This window comes from Battus philenor, unplaced genomic scaffold, assembly GCF_028537555.1.
Source record: "Battus philenor isolate CCGP_79_NKW_IND1 unplaced genomic scaffold, ilBatPhil1.0.hap1 SCAF_12, whole genome shotgun sequence".
Lineage (NCBI taxonomy): Eukaryota > Metazoa > Arthropoda > Insecta > Lepidoptera > Papilionidae > Battus > Battus philenor.
Genome location: NW_027181674.1, coordinates 9,668,021 through 9,687,579, shown reverse-complemented (window position 1 = coordinate 9,687,579; position 19,559 = coordinate 9,668,021). Strand labels below are relative to the sequence as shown.

The following is a 19,559-nucleotide window of genomic DNA, read 5'->3' as shown; positions in this document are numbered from 1 at the left end:
CGATTGAAAGTGGTATGCCCAAAAGAAAAGCCGCAAAACATTATAAATATTATATTTATAATGTTTTGCGGCTTTTCTTTTGTTATATTATATTGTCTATGTTCATTTACTCTTAAGAAGTCGATTAAAATATCAGCAACCTAAGATTATGTTTGAAGCCCGTTCTCACCGTATGTTCTGCAACTTCAAAAAAATTGATTTGATTAAATTAAATTGATTGATTGAATTAAATTGCTGGGTTCGCTATATTACGGATTTAGTGTAGCAGATTTGCGTATACTTGATTATTGATATGCATAACTCAACTATATTAAAAACAATTTTAATCAAAGCAGCAAACCGCTAGATTGGGTACATGCCTTTATGAGATACAATCCTTCATTTTATGTATGCAAAGTCGAAGCGACAAACTCAAATAGAATTTTTGCTTTCAACAAAGATGAAATAAGATAATTTAAACATAAATTTGATGATTTAATGAAATAACATAAGTTTATTTCTAACAATGTATACAATGCTGACGAAACTGTTATCAACAGGGCGACAGACCCAGGAAAAGTCCGCATCGAAAAAGTACGAACAAGAGTCGGACCTGCAGCAAGCATCGAACGAGGAAGCAATGTAACAGTTATATGTGCGATAAGTGCAGTCGAAAACCACATACCCATGTTCATTTTGCCCGACGGAGAATGACACGTTTATTAGAAAAAGTTGGACCAGTTGGTGTATTACACACCAACACTAAAATGGTTTTAGACTTCTTTGTCACCAGGCTCGTTTTGAAGCAATTGCTAACCCTACCCAAGAATCATTAGCGCTGTTAATTCTAGGCAATCACAGCAGTCACGTTTCCGTTAAACTTCTTAATTTTTGAAAAGAAAACCATGTCATAATGTTTCCTGTGTTGTTCTGTGTTGTCTATGTTTATGATTCCACCACACAGTTCTCACACAAAAAAGAGCCGATGAATGTGTCTTTTATAAGCCGCTGTATGCATACTACTTATCATCATAAATGCAACAGACACATGAAGACACTTTACACGTCTAAAATAACTCAATACGATGTTGCAAGTCTTTTTTAAAAAGCTTGCGTACAAGTTGCGAATAGAAGTGAACAAGAATCTGGATTTTGAGCCACGGGAATTTGCTCATTGAACCCGAATGTTTTTACTGAACAAGATTTTCTGGCTGATAGCTCAAGTATCGGAAGAAATCGTTGAAAACCAAGACCCAAATGTCAAAAATTTCGAAGATGCGCGTTTCGATGTTGGGGCTATAATTCTAGGACGTACATCTCTTTTGGTCGGTCTTTCAATTAAGAATCATTGACCTGAATATGTCTTAGTAACTTGCAATCAACAACATGTTGATTGGAGAAAAACTCCAGTATCATTTGCTGCCATAGCAACGACACCAACTTCAGCATCATCTTATAAGCCAAATAAAAGAAAGCAAAAACAATATGCCACCTATATTAACTGCGGCTTCTCTGAAAATGATTTTAGAGAGTAAACAAAAGAGAGAAAAGGCGAAACTCATTCAGACTGGATAAGACTGATAAATCAAGATCAAAAATGTAATCACTGAAAAGAATAACAAAAATATGAAACTAAATATCTATAAGAGAAAAGTTGTTCTAAAAAGTTCTTTACGGAGTGAAAATGAAGTAGAGTACCTTTGTAATAATGACAGCGATGACTAAATTAATGTGGATGACGAAAATTAGAGCAACTGTATTATTTGCAAAGAATTTGGAAAAAATAACGAGTTGTGGTATCGCTGCTCTATTTGCGGACTATGGGCTCATACTATATATTTACGGTGGCATTCGCCAGACGGATACGTCTGTATTTTATGTGCTAAAGAATAACATATTCCTATTTAACATTTGTTTTACCTCTAATAATAATTGGTATTTTATACTATAATAATTGAAGTTGATTTGATCATCGACTTTTGATTTTGGTTTCAATTTGTAATTATCGACTTTACTTTTATCTAATTTTATTTCTTTTAATCTAATTTACATTTTTTAATCAATACGTATCTTAATTGTTAGTTTGCTAAGCATGTTTGTGCGTTATTACCCTACACGCTGGGGGGCACTACCCAAAGTCGCTTAAACATGTTTTTTTATAATCTTTTTAGACCACTAACAGGTCTAATATACGTGCTTTTGTTGGGAAATAATATTATAGATTACTAGATAATTTTTTTTTATAGATTTTTTACGTTTGGTAATTTTTATGTAAAATAAATAATTGATAACAGTTACAAATTATGATAATAGTTACAAGAGCCACAAATTCAGTTAGGGGTAATATATAGTTTAGATAGATCTATATTAAAATCGTCCAAATCGCAGATGGACCCATAATATTCTTTTGACAGAGCAGGTGTCCCGCCTTAATTCCCATCGGTAACTATGATAATGGAAAAACAGTAAAGCTATTTACGCAATAATGGGTGACCAATGCTTTCCCAGCCTACTCCCTTGCGATCCAGATCACAACCGAAAAACGGATCTCGAAATTGATAGGCGCCACCAGGAGCCTCTCTAAGATTCGGTAGATCCGGTTACGTGCGACGAAATTGTGGATGTCATCCTCAATTTCTGCCTTCATAAGGCGGCGGGCTCAGATGACTAATAAATAAAGTTGTCCTCATCTTTAACGTGGCCATGACCAGCAGATTCATTACCAAACAGTGAAAGAGTAGAGACTATAGTTTCGTAATATTTCCCAAAATACGTGTGTTAGTTGAATTGCTGTGATGGTAACTGGTCCGATAAATCCAGAAAAGCTTCAGATCACTGATAGGTCTATTTAATAACCTAAATAGTGAGTGAAATTGAAATAGCGTGTGTAGTACAGTTTATTACCAAAAAAAGCTTATATTAAAGTGTAGAATTAACTAATTTCGGTAATCTTTAAATCATCACACGTAAGCCACTATAAACAGGACAGGTCTACTATGCACAACGTTACACATCTTATGTTATATGAATACGGTATATTTTGTTTTTTGAACGATACTTACCAAATGATGTTTAAAGTATATTTTATTGTTGACATGGTGGTCATTTGTTGATAATTACAGTTTTTGTAAAATCGTAATTAGTACGTAAAATATTTTTTTCAATAACACATTTTTAATTGTAGACATAACCAAATTGGTGAATCAAATGTTAATGTAAATCTCTTTTTTAAATGTCATTTATTTAATAAAAATATGAAACAATTACCACGAACCTTTATCACAACAAATTTTGTGATATATCAGGATTTTTTCAATTTTTAATATTTTTCAGACAGATTAAAACATTCATAGCTCGGCAATATTGCAGTTTTAATTAAATATAATTATGGACACAAAATGTTACAATAACGTATAGTTAAAAAAAACGTATAAGTTACCAATTAATTTTCAAAATTTAGATAGACAACACTATTTTGTCATTGTGTGTCAAACTGAAAAATATATAATCTAGTCCTTTGCCCTTACTATTAGTGAAGAATAATAACATTTGATTGACATTATAATGCATTAAGATGTGTCTGTCTATAAACAGATCTGCATAGAGGAATTAACAAAGACACGGAAACGTAAATGTAATATGGTAAAAAAGAGAAATGATAAAATGAACCAAAGATTTCATGGTTCTAGTGCCGACGTACGATGAAGAAGATGATAAAGTCTATTGGTCGGTAGTAGTATGTACCAAAAGTGACTTACTATTTTGATGGACGAATTCATGCTTACAATGAAGAAAATGCGATTTTTGTGATTTTGTGTTTTTTTTGTTATCAACTGCAATACAGTGTTTACAGATTTTAGATCCATGTGTTACCTTATTAGAATAGCCAGTGAGTGTTAATTTTTGTAGATTTTCATAAAAATATAATTATATAATAATCATGGGGTGTTTCCACAGTAAAAAAGAAATCTCCGATTTACATCCAAATATCTTTCGCTTAATAAATATTAATGAAAATGGTGTAGATCTTTGTTCAGGGAAGCTGGAAATAACTGATTCCGACATAATTCTACACAGAGAAGGAAGGGACTCTACTGTATGGCCTTTACACTCTTTACGAAGATATGGATTTGAAGGAGAAATATTTAGCTTTGAATCAGGTTTGTTCCTTGAATTTATCCACTGGAAAACATACAATTTATCTCAAATTGAAAGTTACATTTTACCATATGATTGATAAAATGTAACTTCTTATCATTTACCATGCTATCTCTTAAAAAGCCAGCTTTATAACATAATTGTAGGAATAAACCAAACACAAAAGTTTTAGTTAAATTTAAATTTTTATTTGTTTTTAGGGAGAAGATGTGAAACTGGAGAAGGAATTTATGCATTCAGATGTCGTCGAGCTTCTACGCTTTTTCATACATTACAGCGACAGATTCAATTAAGGAATGTTACCCATGATTCTGTCTCATATCCTGTGTCAAGACTAACACCATCACCTCAAGGCCGTCAGACATTACAAGCTTCAGTAATACATCGTTCTTCAATTGATAATGGACAGTTGGATTCAGTAGCTCAGACTTATAACAGTAACCTCTCTAATATTACATCTAACAGCACAGTTATGAGAAATGCAACCCAGTCACCAAGGTCTCCATCAAGTGCAGATATTTTAGAAGTAATGCCTTTACAACCGCACTCCCAGACTACTAATAATCATGTAACAAATGTGTACCAGTTAAGAGATTTCAAAAAAGAACATAATAATAACCAAGATGCTTTATCTGAAGCTCGACATATATACAGTAATGATATTTGCAGAGATTTGGCTATTTTAAGGACTACTCTACGACAAGAAACTGCTCTTAACAATATTAGAGATATTGAAGATGAAACTAGATATTTAGAGAATAGATACAAAAATGGAAGCACTCCGAGGACAACTGTTAACAGTACTTTATCGCCGACCCTCAGTAATAGCAGTGAACATTATGCTCAGCTCAGTATAGATCAACAAGAGACCACAAGATTATATGTCAACATTGCATCAAATGATGCTAATATAACAGAAATAGAGAAGAGTGAAGCTATTCCTGTCACACCGCTCACACCAAAGCAAGTAGATTATTGTAATTTAATTATAAACTATAAACCTGAAGTAAATAGTTATGCAAATTTGTTACTTGGTGATTTAGTGGACGGCACTAAAAACACCAAACCTATGCTGCTTTTAACAAACACAGAACAAAATCAAAAATATTCAGAATCTGACACTTTTACATCAATGTCACCTGTAGAAGAATTAGAAGTCAATTATGCCGTGTTGGACATTGATTCTAACAAGGAAGGTGTTAAAACAGCCAGAGACTTAACATCTCCAGAGAGTCAATCATACTCCAGTTCTAAAAATGAAAGTACAGCATCTTATTCATCACAAACACATGGAAGATTGGTATCACAGAATAGTTTAGAAAAAGTGCAAACAAATATCACTCTGTGCATGGCAGCTCCATCCAATATTGGTTACACTACTATTGACTTTGACAAGACTGTAGCATTGACATCCGTTGCATCAGGTGATGTTTGTTTAGATGGCTCAAGAAAGACCCGGCATAATTCATCTAACATATGTGGAAGCCCCAGCAGCACTGACAAGAATAGTAGATAATTTATAAAACTGTTGTTTAAAAAATGAGTACCTAAAGTAATATTTGCCAAATATGATTTAAGTTACATAATGTTAAATGATAGGCTTAGCATTCTAGTAGTATTTATCTCAAAGTCCAGTGTTTTGGATGAATAAGTGTTTTGAAATAATTATGTGTCTACTAGAACATTTGTGAATTAAATAATTTAAGATAATCAGTTTTTAGAGGGATGAGACATACTAATGTTAAATGGTTTCTTAGTCTGGAGTTCACTCAATGGATCAAATGTTTTATGACTAGACATGTAGAAAAATAAGATAGTAAGACTTCAAAATAGGGAAAAACTAAAGAGGATATAATATGCTGCCCATATAGTGCAGCAAGTAGAAACATATTTAAGGGGTTATGAATTATTCTTCCATGGGATTGCAAGTAGTAATTGTTTCGATATATAGTCATATCTTCTGCTATTTGCATATTGAATGTCTTGTGTGACCTAGAGGCTCAATAATTAAGTGCCACATGCATTCCATTTCAGATGTCGGAACTGGTAATCTATTTTTATATCAAATTTTAATAGTATAGATGTATCATTTTCTGAATTCTAAAGGACACTTAAATATATAATTTAAAAATAATTAATGTAATAATATAAAAACAAAGACATATTTCAGGCAGATGTGATAACTGTGCTTTCTTTGGCAGATGGTAATTTCCGCTGTATTATTGTAGTTTTAAGGATAAAGCATTTGCCTGTGGCGCATTTATTGCCAAAGATTTTTATACCTAAGTAAAATCAAAGACTTGTTTATTTAACTTTGAATATTTTGCAATCAACCATTTACATTTTGTAGAACAAAAATTATTTATGATAAAAAATAAGTCATTAAATTGTTTATTAATATTAGGACAAGTAAAAGAGATTCATCTTATAACATTATTCTATCTGTAGCCAAAGTTTACAACATATTATTTTTTGGTAATATGGTACAATTGTAAAACATAGTTTTTATTAAAGAAATTAAAAATCCGTTGGAACTGTTATTCCCCTATACTAAAATTTTTATTTGTACTTTTTATAGTGTTTATCTGACCAAAAAATGTATTCATTGCTGAAATATTAAAAAAATAAAAATGGTTAACACAGAAAACGGGAAAAAACAGTGCATTCCGTTTCAATTGATATTTGTTTTTAATTTTGTATTCTCTACTTCAAGAGAGAATTGCACACCGTCATTCATAACCGATATAACGTTATTCACCACCCACCACCATGCATATTCAAAACCATGATTTCAGATTTTCAAATTATAACAAGTAGCGTTTCTACTTAATTATGGGTGTATTATAAAAAGTTAATAAATTTATATTCTCAATTGTATTCTGAAAACTCTCTAAGAAGCAGCCTGGAACAAAATCAAGATCGCTTCGGCGCAGTTTCGTACGAGACGAGATAATGACAGGGCTCAACTATCTACGGTCATACTAATGGAAGTCCATTGTGGCAGGCTGGAACAAATTAACACAAGTCGCCTTAACACTGTCCAATTGTAATTAAATGTAAAATAATAATTTTAAAACTCTAAAATAAACTCTTATCTTACGTGATATCATTATTACTGTAAGTAGAAACCGTTGCTCGATCTCTGGGATAGGATTTACTGACAGGATAATTCTTAAATAATATAAACCAAAATGTTATAAAAATATATTAAAGATGTTAAAACATTTATTTAATTATCTATTAGTATCACATTGACAAAAATAAAGTGGCGTCGATATTGCAAACTACACTTAGCAGTAGCCCAATAACGAGTGACATACATATTCCAATTTTCTCTCCGCCATCTGAAATACAATCAATTTAAAACGTTATTAAAACGAAGAATACCTTTTACTTTTATTAATCAAATACATTTTTAAAGTTTAGAATTTAAGACAGGTGAAGGTTTTTAAAACATATTTTTTATAAGTAATATATTACACACATGCCTATTACACGTTAATATTATATTATACTTAATTAAGTATGTAATGACGGGGAAAAAGTCTTCGCAAAAATTATTTATAAACTTATAATAAAACGTCTATGACTGTATTTTATATTGCTGGTTTTGAAGCCCTAGAAAAGATTACATTTTCAAAACCAGAAACTAGTTAATAAAGTTTTATTTCGAGCTATTCCTTATTATTTTCCATTCTGTCAAAAATAGGAAATCTAACGGTGTAGGTCCACACATTTTAAAAATTTGGGATAAAAAAGGGAAGCAATACAACGCAAATCGCGAATTTTTTTCAGTCAGAATTTTTTGTCAGTGAGAATAGCAGAAAGTAGGTTTAAATGTTTTTAATCCGTGAATTTTATTAACACAATGCCCCGCGCTCAGTTAGGATTAAATGGACGTCATTTTTTAAAAAGTAGATCAAGATTGACATATCAGTAGTTACGACGTTGCGTTGTAGAAGAGTGCAAATTGACCACAACACAACAAACAGTTTTGAGCCATTTAAAAAAAGCTGACTATATCAAATGCGATGCGATTTTTGAGAACCACGCCAGCGCACTGAAAGAAACTTACTGGACCATGTACTCATTTTTGATTCTTTATTGATACGTAATTAAAATGAATTGTTTTTTCTTAAAGAGATTGATAATTGGTAATGAAAAACGAAAAGAACATATGAAAAAGGTCGTGGTTAAAAATAGGTCGGACTTTACAGATTGGTAAAATCTGGGTTAACTGGCAATAAAGCGATGTTGGGTATGATGGGATTGGGTGGTTATTATGAGCTTTTACCGTCAAGCAGAACCATCGTTTTGGATTTCTTCTTCCAACAACTGACGAGAGATAGAAAACAACCAGTATTAATCAATAGAAAGGGTATGGTTTTTCATCATAAACGCTAGACTTACACACATCTTTAACCAGGCAGCAAAAATAAGAGAACAATATGCGAATTTTGTTGGGAGAGATAATACTTCCGCCATATAGTCATGGTCCTGCAGCTTTGTGTTCCTACCTGCTGATTGTCAACACGGCTTGTCGTATTTGACAAAATGGTTCCTAAAGAGTATAGTATACTTTGAAAAATAAATTGTCTCGAACTTTTATATAAAATGCGAAGAATATTTTCCCCTAACCATATATTAATAATGTTAGATTTGATTAAATACACATTGACATGACATTTTTGTTAATGAGCCATATTTTTTCAAAATCGTAATATTCGAAAAAAATAAAAAAATGTTATTTAAAAATAAAAGCAGAGTCATATTTTTGCATTCAATTTAATATAAAACTATCTAAGACAGTTATATGTTTAGTTGTTTATTTCGTTCAGTGAAAAGAAAATTATAAAATAAAACTGTTATATACTTGTTTTACTGTAAGAATAAAAACTGTCCATATTATTAATTAATGATATCAAAAAACGGATGAAAATCTATAAAAGTCGGATAAATTTTACAATTAAAGATAAGGTTCTATAAACTACTAAATGGTCCCGACTCATTGTATACCGCGTCATGGCATTTAGATAGTATTTCGAAGGCCTAATCGTTTAAATAAAAGCTATAAGAAGTCTAGTTGAAAAAGCTCACGTACATACTTTTTTGTAATTTTTACGCAAAGATGAAATGAATATGAAAATTAACATATTGCAAACTGTACAAGTTCTTTTTAATAATAATAGGTTTATTACCGTAAAAAAAGGTTAAATTATCGTCAGACTTTTAAATAAAAAAAATAAGATTGAATTTGTTCTTGTAAGTTTTTCTAGCATTTTATGATCATGAATCAGTTGAGAGTCTTATAGGTGTATATCTACAATTTTACTAAAACAATAGGTAAACAAAATCGTATCTGGGATTGAACTTAGGGAAATACACTCAACACTTACTTATGTTTTGTAAACTATCGAAGACCACTTCGGGAGCAGTTGAGTTCTCAGGGGCTTCTGTAGTGGATAGCTCGCCGCCTGGCGCACCCACCGATAATCAACACCTTGTTAGTTTGCAAACATAGCCACACAAACTACCTTATTAACAGTGCAAAATGAAAAAAATTCTTTTTACGTTAAAATGAAAAACATTATTTTTCACTCATAAGCAGAAACAATACTTAAACAATCATTGACATTTCTTTCTTACATTTAATCTTCGTTAATTTAATTGACAATAAATTTAAAGTTTAATACTTAATAATATTTGTTTTAAAAAAAACGTAGAAAATTGTGCATATTAAATTTATAACTTTATTATGAGGCCCTAGCAAATAATAGCAACATGCAAGCATGTATGCTAGATACATCTAAATGCAGTTACTTTATCATGCATTGTTAAAACCTTTGAATTTACGTGAATGGATATTTTAGAAACAACGGGGAATAGTGACGAGGTCTAATTATGATAAAATTTTGATATACTTTTAAAATGTATAGATAGGATCGTGTTTTTTATGGAGTAAAAACTAAAAAAAAACTAAAATTTCCAACACGGTCAAATAATAACATGTCTATGTAAATACCAGTATGGTAACAACAAACGTCTAAATGCAATTAAGTAATTGATTGATTGTCATTTATCGACATAGTAAGCGTTTAACTTTATTTTCTTAATTAGTCAACTCTTTCACAACAGCAAGAGTAAACAATCTTTTAAATAGGTGATCGGAACTGATTTTCTTGTTGATTGATGAATATACTTTGGGAGTTAAGCAATATGTGCTACAGTCGACATTTAAATTTCAATTGAATGAATGTATTCTTTTGTCATCCGTTCAATGAAGTTCTAAATTGTCTGAAATTTCATGATTACTGCTCAAACCTTTGAAACTAATTGTACACTAACTAGTAGTGTCACTAGTTGTACATTCTGTATTACTGTACTAGTTGTATAATAAAACAGAAGGCTCATCAGAATATTGTTACTATTCCCCGTAAATTTTAAAAATTATTAATCCATTTCTCTCCTTTAGCAATTCGTTAATAACTTTTTAACCTTCTATAAAATAACACATAACTTGATATTCCTAAATTGTGTATTTTTACCTGAATTGGTAAAATTACACAATTTAAAAATTTTGAAATATATTTGTTGCATATTAAAGTTAGGTTTATCAATTTAATCTGCTAAGGCGTCCAAAGCGTACCTGATATATTGAAAATTTCGCTAACTACATAGGCGGGATGTGATATATTATCATTCTTGAAGAATAGCTCGCAGCGTATTTCTGCTCCGTCCACTGTGCTTTTAGTAACATTGGCAGAAGTCGTTATATCGTACATTCCTTCAAATGGCCCTTCTACATTTTCCGAAGCGTTTGAAAGAAGATCCCTGAAATTAAGACTCTCTTATTAACTAAAATTAATTTCAAATTGTTGTAAATTAAATTATACTAAGCATTTCTTTATATTTTCTTAACATCGCAAAATACAAAAACGATTAATTACTTAACAAATTAAGTTATATATGTCTTTATTTTGACGGATAACATTAAAATATTCCTATTATATTTTTTTCAAAAACAATTACTTTAACCGAAATAAATGACTACTAGCAATACCGGCAAAATCCTTATACATTTATCGTAACGGCTTATGAAGTACTTAAATAAATGAACAAAAGGGTTTACCCGTCGACTGCGATGGAAATATCTGGATAGGGGGCGACGCCCGTCGCCTCGCACGTTATCATAACGTCTTCGTTCTCATCATCGTCGGGCCCATCCACTGTTGTGGAGATATTCAGCTGTGGACCACTGCCCATTGCTTTTGTTATTTATGAAATAAAAATAATTGAGTTATTTTTCGTAAGTTAAATTAGCAGCCGTAGGAAAAGATTGAAAATTTTCGATATTTCGACGGTAAGGACAAATTATATTATATTTATATATTCATCATTTTATTTTAGAGATACTAACATAATAAACTCAATCACGTTTTGTCCATTTGTTAATTTCTCGATAACCTGAATAACTTTGGATTTTAATTCTTAACGGAATCTTTAAATTTTTTTTAATGTGGGTAAAACTTTAATTACTGACTTTAGAACCTACTCGGCGGATAGGGCATACCGACTTACAGGCCAATTGATAGATTGGCCACATATTTTTAAACCTACAAAAATAGCTGTTATGATAAATTTGTGTTTTCCGAATTCTTTCTTGAAATTTTGGAATAAAAAAGGTTAATGCATATTGACATATACGTAACTATAGGTAAATCCGTTCACCTATTCCTATAACAAGATCTAGGTGACAATTAAATTCTTTCATTGTTTACAAGTAAGTCCACCATGAGGTTCCGCAACAAAGGGAAAAGAGTTATAGCGACTATATAGTCTTCTCTGTAGGTGTTTGTGGGTCTGGAGACAGTATTTTGTTTTTAAAGACGATTATTTCAAAAAGTATTATAAACAGGTGGTGCCGTTGGAATCACTGACCGTGAGGATTTTTCAATGACTATGTTACAGTGGTCAAGTGAGCATCGCGAGGCGGTAGCCGTCGCGGTGTAATTTACGAAGGTTTCCCCCAAAAAAACGAACACGAGACTCCATTTGACAGTGTACGCAACTCAAACAAAACATAAATTTTCGACCAGACACTTTTAGATACTAATGATGGCGAATATCTGCTATCAATTCTCTCATTTGCCCTCCATAAACATGCAAATTCATACTTACAGTATACTATTAACTCCTGGTGTTCACGTACTTCATCAATATTTGAAACTTCACATTCATACGTTCCAGAATCGGCAGCAGTCATATTCACTAATCTAATGCCATCCTTTTCCAATAATTCTAAAAAAATGAGCATTACATTTCGAGAACGTAGTAGTACCGAACTGCAGCTAACATAGGTTTAACTTTGCAATAAACAGTACGACTTATGTTGACATCGTTCACAAAGTCAAATGTTCGTTACAGAACTAATTTATAAATATTTTCAATTAAAAGTTTTAATACCATTGGATACATTGCATTATGTAATGCAGTGTAGAAATCACTTTTTGCATCGAAAAAGGTTATTTTGATAATCAACGTTTTTAACAAAATAATGAAGATGTTGAATTAATATTTTTAGTTTTGATAGATAGATATTTCATATATAATCAAATAAATATGTTTTTCTTCATTAGGTCATGCTTTGAAAAAAATTGGAATCAGCATCAGTCGATAGACGCCTCCTGCATGCAAGACGTAGGCCCCTCCCAAAGATCGCCAAAATGGCCGATCTACCGAATTGGAGAAATACGTAATATATATACCGAGTCGAATGGTGCTGTGAATTATCACCGGGTCATGCCCGATAATCCTCTGGTAAAGTTGATGCATCTGATCGCTAGTGGCGTTCAACGGCGTCCACCACCATTTTACGTACAATCCTTTGTCAGATTCTCCTGCGTCTAAATCATATCTACAGTGAAGTTCCGCATTCTCTCCAGCTTGCACCGCGCGAGGAACGATAAACTCTGTGATTGATATCTGTCGACTAGCTGAAAAGTACAGGACCATTTAGTAATATAAAACAAATGTAATTAAAATTTTAATTACTTCTTTTGTAATTTGCTAGCAATCCAAGATTGGTATAAACACATGTGAATATTATATATGTTCGAATAAATACATTTATTATAAACGATGATAGATTAGGTAAAATACTAACCAAAGTTGATATACAAGCAAGTATAAATACAAAATAATATGTCAGTATATCAGTATTCTTAACCAATTGGTATGATGTGTGAGTAGGACATTCATTTGGTGGCAGACGATACCCACCTTTAGGGCCTTTAGCTTAGGAGACCTAGCACCAGTGAAAAACATTATTAACAGTGCAGGTCACGACTCTTAAAATCGAAGAGTATGACGCAAGGAGGTTATTGTAAATATTCCAATATAAGGATTAACAGTGTTTTAGATAGATAATATTAATAGAATATTTTCATAATCATACATAGTAGAGAAGATTCTTTGATTTATGTTTTTAAGAACTTTACTTTAATCTTTAATTAATTTTAGGGAAATAGATATTTTATAACAATGTTTTACCTTTAATGACAAAAAAATATATCACATTTTTAAATTAAAACATTATTTGTCGATGTGTTTATTTTTCTTTTTGGTAGAAGTTTTGCATTAATTTTTACATTAGAAGAAACATATTTGAAAATGTACAATTAAGAATTTGTACTGTAACTGTTTTGGCATTTTGCCAATGCGCTATAACATCCACAAATTTATGGCACCAAAATCATATATATGTTTATATATACATAACCACATTGGAACGTAAGCGGCTGGCTTTGTTACGCGAATGAACAGCGCATCTCGTGTAACGGATCAATTCTATTATACGGAGTTAAGGGCAGTTAAAAATGACATTCATCTTTTATTTAAAATAGCTCTAGCACCCACGCCACTAATTTTTTAATCAACGTTATATGGATAATTAAACTATTTTTCCAATATCGTATTTGATGGTGATAGAGACCTAATTTGACTTTACTCGCTGACGAATAAAAACCAAAATAACTCTCTGTTATTTCAAATTTTATGAACTATAAAATGAACATATGTAGATTCACTCAGACACACAGATTATAAATATTTATAAACTTGAGAAAACTGATGAAACTGCTATAAATACTATAAAACATATATATGTATATATATGTGTGTATATAAATATGTATATATCAGTGTATATATATACAAATATTTATAATGATGAGTAAATTGGGTCATATACCAATGAATAAGCGACTATCTTAGGCAACCTTGAGTTGGTCCGGGAATGTTAAAAATACCTCGGTCGGTAGCGCTCTTTTGTGGCACGCGTACAACGCGATGGATTTTAATTAGCAAATAAAATTCTATCGTGCATTATTTTTTTTACTTTTGTGGTAAATGAAGGAAAGGATTCAGCAAGTGATTTGATTTGAAGTGACCACTGTCTTCGTAAAATCGTAAACCTACAATGGAATCTGGAAAGAAGGAACATCTTATCGCATTTTTTGTAACATACTTTTGCACTATTACAACAATACTAAATGTGTGGTGAAAGAACATGTTACGAGAGACCTAAACTCGTGGTTATATATATTATTAGAATACAACGCCGATTTTAATGAAAGTGTAAAAATTGTACGGAAGCTATACCTTCATGACCGAAAATAACCTATATAGTGGTTGTACCACTCTCGTTTACGGTTTTTTTCATGGCTTGCCTGCGTGCAGACAGTATGTACCATGCTTGTGTACCGGATTTGAGTTCTGACCGGATAAACTATTACGTTCTATTCAAATAGACACTGATAGCTGGGAAATGATATTATTCTAGGTGATACTTATATCGAATTACTGTTTAGTTCCGCGTAAGGTGTCTTATGATTGTTAACAAAACGACCAACACGTCACCGCCTGTATAACACACCAGGTGGGTAGATAGGTTTTTCAATTTACAAATGAATTTACTTATAAAATCTCTCTAGATCTAGATGATCCCCAGTAATAAGAAACTTCCGGTTCGGCTGAGTCTCTCGGGGGGCATTTTCCGTTTACCATTTTATTAATGGCGACACAGAGATATATTTTAATATTTGAACCCAATTTAGAAAATTAAATAACATCTTTTTTCATAGTTTGTTGTAATTGGTTACTATAAAACAATTTTTTCCACTAGTGTATCGATAAGAATTTTAGAATTAGAAAACTTAGCGATCTTGAGTGCTGTCGGTGTTTGGATTAGAAGACCTGAATAAATTCCGAGGAATTTGGTTGTGGAATACCGCATGCAAGGTAACGTAGCAAATACCGATTTGCGTTACCCATGTATAGTGTGAACCATTTATTGCTCTCAGCTAATCGTGTTATGGAAGCAGAGTCAATGAATATGTTTATATCATTTAGAGACTTTAGTTTTAAGAAGCTATCATCGCAAAACCGTATATATTCAATGCATCAGTTTGCATTACATACTCTATTTATTATAAATGTTTTAAAAAATTGTGACTATATATGTTGTCAATAATGCCATTGACAACATATATAATCTCAATTTTTTGAAACATATATACCGCTATAATCAACTTCGATTTTAAACAATTAAAAAATATATTGATTTCAACAAAACAAATATAAGGATAATATAAGGATTCGAGAACCGAATATTGGATTAACGATGAGCGGAAAGAAGAATGAATAAATTTATTACGTTTTTGTGAAATCAAAAAAACTACAAACAAGAGCAAGCTAAATGAATATTGCTTTGATTCTGATGACGTATTTACAACTCAATGCGAGCCCTTACTATAAACACTTCTAGAAAAAAATGATTCATTTATTTTCTCCTTACCTACCTATCGTTCAATATAGTTGTGTAACAAAACTTAAGTTTGTACATTAAATATATTATTGGGTACTTTTTTGTAATACTTGAACCCAGTTTGGCAAAAAACGAAGCAACGAAGATAATAATTTTAAGATTCTATTGGAGACTGTCAAAAATTAGTTATTGATTTTATGTCTTAAAAAATATAAACTTATGACGTAAAATGTTGTTGTTTGTCATAGTCATATAAATCGTAATTTGTCACATTTCTATGAGCGGTCGTTTTGTATAAAAGTAATGCTTTTAAAATAAACTTTTAACAAATTATAATAACTATATAAAACAATAGTATAAATTATAATAACTATATACAACAATAGAATAAATTTTAATAACTATATATAAATTATGATAACTACGTACTAGGCATTGTACATTACCTTTAATTTCCAACAAAAACAGAAGGATTTATTGTGCATCTTACCTTTTTAGACATATAGACAAATGATCTCTACGCACTATTAAAAATGATGATAACTATTTCAAAATCTTTTACACTGTTAATGTGTTTTGTTAAAATAATAAAAAAAAACTGAAAAAAATACTCAAACCAAAAATTTCAAATACATAAATCCATTTGAATAATTCAAGAACGTATGTTCATTGTAAAACATGGCTCTCCTTAGATTTGAATATCATCGCAGTCGTAGTGAATAAATTAGTATCTAAACGTCAGTATCCGCGCATTTTAACGCAATCTGATTGTAACAGTGATCGTAATTGTGATAACTAGGGTGTATTTTTCTTAAACTGGTTGAAGCCTACGGTGATGTAATCTCACCTGGCACTACGCACAGGATAAAATAGAAAACGCGCCACATCGCGGCACCGTTGTGGAGATATAGGCCGCGCGATCGTGGACGGGTCGCGGGAGATACGATACGACTGGCTTCAAGTGATCCCCGCGCCGCCCTTCTAGCAGCAAATTGACCATCAGCTAGCGCGGGATAATCGAGCTCTTGGATTAAGTTATTCCTTCTCGATGTCAAAACTGATATACTTGACCTCGGGTTTTCCTTTAGGCACAATATTTTTTTGATTGTATTGATTTAAAAATCGATAAGTATTCATAATCGCCATTATAATTCTAGAAAAATATAATTACTTGAAAGTATATTTTTAGGCAATTATTTTGTGTAATTTAGTTTATGTGGAATCGACTTTGATTAAATTTAAAATATTAATATTTTAATGTTATTTTGTATAGATTTTTTGTTTTTTCAATATCGAATTAACTAGAGAATTTATGCATCTCCTTAAAAATAACATTATGAAAACGGGTTTATAATTACATACACACACACACATATGTATACATGTATTCGTATATACACACGTTTATATATACATATATATACATTAATATTTTGATAAAACTTCGGCAAATAATATATGAATGACGTAAACTTGAAATTGGCACATCTTTTGTAAATTACTCATGTATTTATTACTTGTAAAATGTTTATCTTTAATAAACAAAATACTTTAAATTTAACAATCAATATCAAGCTTTCAAAAATTTTACATGTGCCTACTAATTTCATTGGTCGAAAGTTTCTTTAGAGTTACGATTTTCACTGCGTTTGCTGTAATACTTCAGTGAAGGCGCATGCCCGCCGACTCTACGCAGGAGTCATTCGATCCGGGGCGTTATTCAGAGCAATTTTATGAGCAAAAATCTTATACCAAAAGACGCCAAAGAGTCTTAATCTAAATTTAATCTATTAATCACCAATCAAGCTTTACGAGAATACCACACGGAATAAGGCGGCTTTTGTTTCAGGTCATGTTCCATTTTTAGAAACAATATTGGATACTAAACTCGGGCCTACTGCAACTTTGGCCAACACTGGAAGGCAAAAATGTCGCCAAATTGTTTAACAGTGCAGACACTAAGATGTCCGGATAGGCGTATCAATGATTACGTTATTTTGAATGCGGATCAATGGTAGACTGCTTCTCTTGTGAAAAGGTTCCGCGTCGCTCATGTTTGTTATGAGTTCGATAAAAAAGATTGTAATATCTTTTCCTTGCTAGCACTTGTATTGATAATGTTATAAAACAATTGCTGTTGCCTCTTTATATTACTGATATGATGGCAAATGGAGGCTGGCATGTAGATGTCGCCACTACAGCCGCAATAACAATGTAACACACAACAAGTCTGGTCAAAAAAGTGCCCTAGGCAACTATTTTTCTTCATCATGGTTTATGAAGTTATGCAGAGTTGCGAAAAAATGACATTGAGAAATAGGTAATATTATGTGCCATGTTTAGCGACATGCATTTCGTAGCGTCCGCGATTATATTTCAAAAATCCCGCGATGTCTGCATACTTTTCTGCATTTACGATCACTAAAAAATTCAGGCGCTTACTGACCTTTTCCTGCATTGCTAAAAATTATGCTTCTATAAGATCCTTGGTGCCTTGCTTATTATTCCCCACTCTGATTATTTTTCAGTTTCTCAGTAACATTTGAGAGTACGTTCTGTGAAAGCTGAAGTCAAACTACCTTAATTATTCTGTTGGGGAATAAGTTCCTAACGTTTTTACCGAGATCTTATTCAAACAAAAAACAATCATTATATCAATACGTTAATCAATTATAACGCTCCCCCCGAAGAAAAATATGATAACTGCAAAACGTTCAAGAAAAATAAAACCGGTTTGTCTAATAACTTCTTTGTTTAAGATGCTATTCCGACGAATGATATATAAAATGAAAGCAAATTTTGCGTAATGATATGAATTTTCTTGGAAAGCAATGAACAGAAATCAAATGAATCGCAAAAATAAATATTAGCAAAATTCACATCTAGAATGTTTGACAATAATGAACTATTGTCACGTTATTATAGTAAAATTACGTTAGTAGAGTCTACGCTAATAGTCGATTAGAATGTCATTTAGGGTAATTTTAGAAAATATCCGGAGGGTAATAATTTTTTACTGAAACTCAAAAACTCTTCTAAATTTTTAAGAATATTTTATTATCTGTGCACAATGACAGCCTCACTTTGCCCATGTGCAGTTTCAAAGAATCTATGCGTGATGTTTTATTTCAGTTTCATGGCAGCAAACAGATAAATGTCAAATATTCTTATTTTTTAATTTCTATTCTTATTTTGCCCTGCATAACCATAAAAATAATATGTGTATAATGGTAACGTGTTCAATGTCACGTTCATGCTCAGTGTTTAAAAATTGCCACAAGCAACTTCCAATTTCAATTGCGACTCTTTTTGCCAGTTAACAGTGCCGCACGTGACAGAATCCTTGACAGATAACTGAAATATAAGCTGTAAAATTATAAATGGAAATATTTCCTTTTATGGTGGAAAATCTCTACTTGAGATTGTGTGTATACTCAACACCTCCAAATCGAAAATGGTAACTGTCTTTTTGCTATCATCATCTAAAAGTTCTTCTTTTATTTTCAGGACCCTTTCTTATTACAATTGTTTCATGTTATCTTCAGCTTGTTTACGTAATTCACACTTACCGTGTAAATCTTTTATGGGTTCAAAACAG

General features: G+C 31.6%; 2 protein-coding genes across 5 annotated transcripts; one reads left to right on the top strand and one right to left on the bottom strand.

Moving 5' to 3' along the window:
- The first annotated feature begins 3,494 nt into the window (after positions 1 to 3,494).
- LOC137932746 (uncharacterized) lies at positions 3,495 to 6,590 on the top strand. 2 transcript variants are annotated; one of them, XM_068776411.1, is made up of 3 exons: positions 3,495 to 3,868; positions 4,005 to 4,139; positions 4,338 to 6,590. In XM_068776411.1, exons 1-3 carry the CDS (start codon positions 3,844 to 3,846, stop codon positions 5,651 to 5,653), a joined length of 1,476 nt encoding a protein of 491 aa, XP_068632512.1. In that variant the 5' UTR covers positions 3,495 to 3,843; the 3' UTR covers positions 5,654 to 6,590. The 2 variants fall into 2 exon arrangements, with proteins under 2 accessions (XP_068632512.1, XP_068632510.1); XM_068776409.1 differs by having other exon boundaries at positions 3,495 to 4,139.
- A 738-nt stretch (positions 6,591 to 7,328) lies between these two features.
- LOC137932752 (uncharacterized) lies at positions 7,329 to 16,911 on the bottom strand. 3 transcript variants are annotated; one of them, XM_068776417.1, is made up of 7 exons: positions 16,809 to 16,911; positions 12,903 to 13,130; positions 12,316 to 12,435; positions 11,267 to 11,402; positions 10,784 to 10,968; positions 9,534 to 9,611; positions 7,329 to 7,481 (listed from the first exon to the last, which is right to left on the bottom strand). In XM_068776417.1, exons 1-7 carry the CDS (start codon positions 16,846 to 16,848, stop codon positions 7,384 to 7,386), a joined length of 885 nt encoding a protein of 294 aa, XP_068632518.1. In that variant the 5' UTR covers positions 16,849 to 16,911; the 3' UTR covers positions 7,329 to 7,383. The 3 variants fall into 3 exon arrangements, with proteins under 3 accessions (XP_068632518.1, XP_068632520.1, XP_068632521.1); XM_068776419.1 differs by lacking the exon at positions 9,534 to 9,611; XM_068776420.1 differs by lacking the exon at positions 12,316 to 12,435.
- Between the last annotated feature and the right edge of the window lie 2,648 nt (positions 16,912 to 19,559).

Bases quoted from the DNA above. Each gene is read 5' to 3' on its own strand.
- LOC137932746 (XM_068776409.1), top strand. From the start codon at position 3,920: ATGGGGTGTTTCCACAGTAAAAAAGAAATCTCCGATTTACATCCAAAT. The intron at 4,140-4,337 runs GTTTGTTCCTTG...ATTTGTTTTTAG, and splicing joins AATATTTAGCTTTGAATCAG to GGAGAAGATGTGAAACTGGA.
- LOC137932752 (XM_068776417.1), bottom strand. From the start codon at position 16,848: ATGTGGCGCGTTTTCTATTTTATCCTGTGCGTAGTGCCAG. The intron at 12,436-12,902 runs GTATATATATTA...TCATTTTTTTAG, and splicing joins TCACAGCACCATTCGACTCG to AATTATTGGAAAAGGATGGC. The intron at 10,969-11,266 runs GTAAACCCTTTT...TCTTAATTTCAG, and splicing joins ATTTCCATCGCAGTCGACGG to GGATCTTCTTTCAAACGCTT.